Below are 1,258 nucleotides of genomic sequence, written 5' to 3'. Positions count from 1 at the left end.
GGCCTCGGAGGAGCCCGCAGGGGAGCCCGCTGCGGAGGTGGAGGAGGCGGCCCAGGCGGAGGCGGAGGCAGCCACAGCCTCCCCTGGGCCTGGGGAGGAGAAGGAGCCCAAGCCGGAGCTGGAGGAAGAGCGCAGCGCGGAGGACAGCACCGGGGATGCGGACGGCCCGGAGGAAGATTCCGCCAGCAACAAGAGCCTGGACTTGGACCTCGCCAGCAAGCTGATGGACTTCAAGCTGGCCGAGGGCGCAGCCCCGCAGGACCAGAAGCTCGCCTGCGACACCTGCGGGAAGAGCTTCCGGTTCCTGGGCACCCTGAGCCGCCACCGGAAGGCGCACGGCCACCAGGAGCCCGGGACTGAGAAGGAGGCACTGCTGCCCGAGGATGCCGGCCCCCCTCCCGCCCCCGAGAGGGCCCCTCCGACGGGGAGGGCGCTGCAGAGAGGAGGGCCTCCGAGAAGAGTGACGACGACAAGAAACCAAAGACAGACTCGCCCAGAAGCACAGCCAGCAAGGCCGACAAGAGGAAAAAGGTGTGCAGCGTGTGCAACAAGCGCTTCTGGTCCCTGCAGGACCTCACCCGGCACATGAGGTCCCACACAGGTAAGGCGGCGGGAGCCAGGTTGGGGGCCCCGCAGCCGGGCGGCAGGGCGGTAGGGCCCGTTGTCTTGGCAGAGAAGGAAAACGCTACAACCACGAAACCAAGATCCCAACTCGAGCCCTCCACCCTCGCTGCAGGGCGGACTCTGCCTTCCGTGGCTCAGCTGGCCGCATGTCCGCTGGGCCCCTGCAGCCCGGTCCTGGGATCTGGGCTGTGTCTGTAGAGGGCGGGGTGCAGGACGGAAGAGCCCGGCCAGCTCGGGTCTGTCCCTGTGCCCCGTCACATAAAGCAGAGTACTGTCCCTGAAGAGGAACTAACGCCGTGTTCCCTCCTCTCCACCACCAGGGGAAAGGCCGTACAAGTGCCAGACCTGCGAGCGGACCTTCACCCTGAAGCACAGCCTGGTTCGGCACCAGCGGATCCACCAGAAAGCCCGGCACGGGAAGCAGCAGCACGGCAAGGACAGCGACAGGGATGAGCGGGCCGAGGAGGACAGTGAGGGCGTGTCCGAGAATGAGGCTGAGGCCGAAGCAGGCCCCGGCACCAGCGGCCCTGCGGCCGTCACCCGGAGCAGTAAGGATTGCGGCCACCTGGAGGAGCAGGAGCAGCAGGAGGAGAAGGCAGCGGGCTGGGCCGCCCCCAAGGAGCCGAGCTCTCCC

General features: G+C 68.0%; 1 protein-coding gene across 1 annotated transcript in view; it reads left to right on the top strand.

The window, feature by feature from the left end:
* The window catches only part of Rreb1 (ras responsive element binding protein 1), a 119,192-nt gene that overhangs the window by 114,636 nt on the left and 3,298 nt on the right, over positions 1-1,258 (top strand). Inside the window, 3 exon segments of the mRNA XM_033761790.1 lie at positions 11-404; positions 407-601; positions 945-1,252. Of these exon segments, the coding sequence (XP_033617681.1) occupies positions 11-404; positions 407-601; positions 945-1,252 (897 nt within the window).

Source organism: Fukomys damarensis, unplaced genomic scaffold, assembly GCF_012274545.1.
Source record: "Fukomys damarensis isolate Sample0158 unplaced genomic scaffold, DMR_v1.0_HiC HiC_scaffold_10, whole genome shotgun sequence".
In the NCBI taxonomy this organism is placed as follows: Eukaryota; Metazoa; Chordata; class Mammalia; order Rodentia; family Bathyergidae; genus Fukomys; species Fukomys damarensis.
Note: the sequence above shows the minus strand (reverse complement) of the source record. Positions and strands in the feature narration are given on the sequence as shown.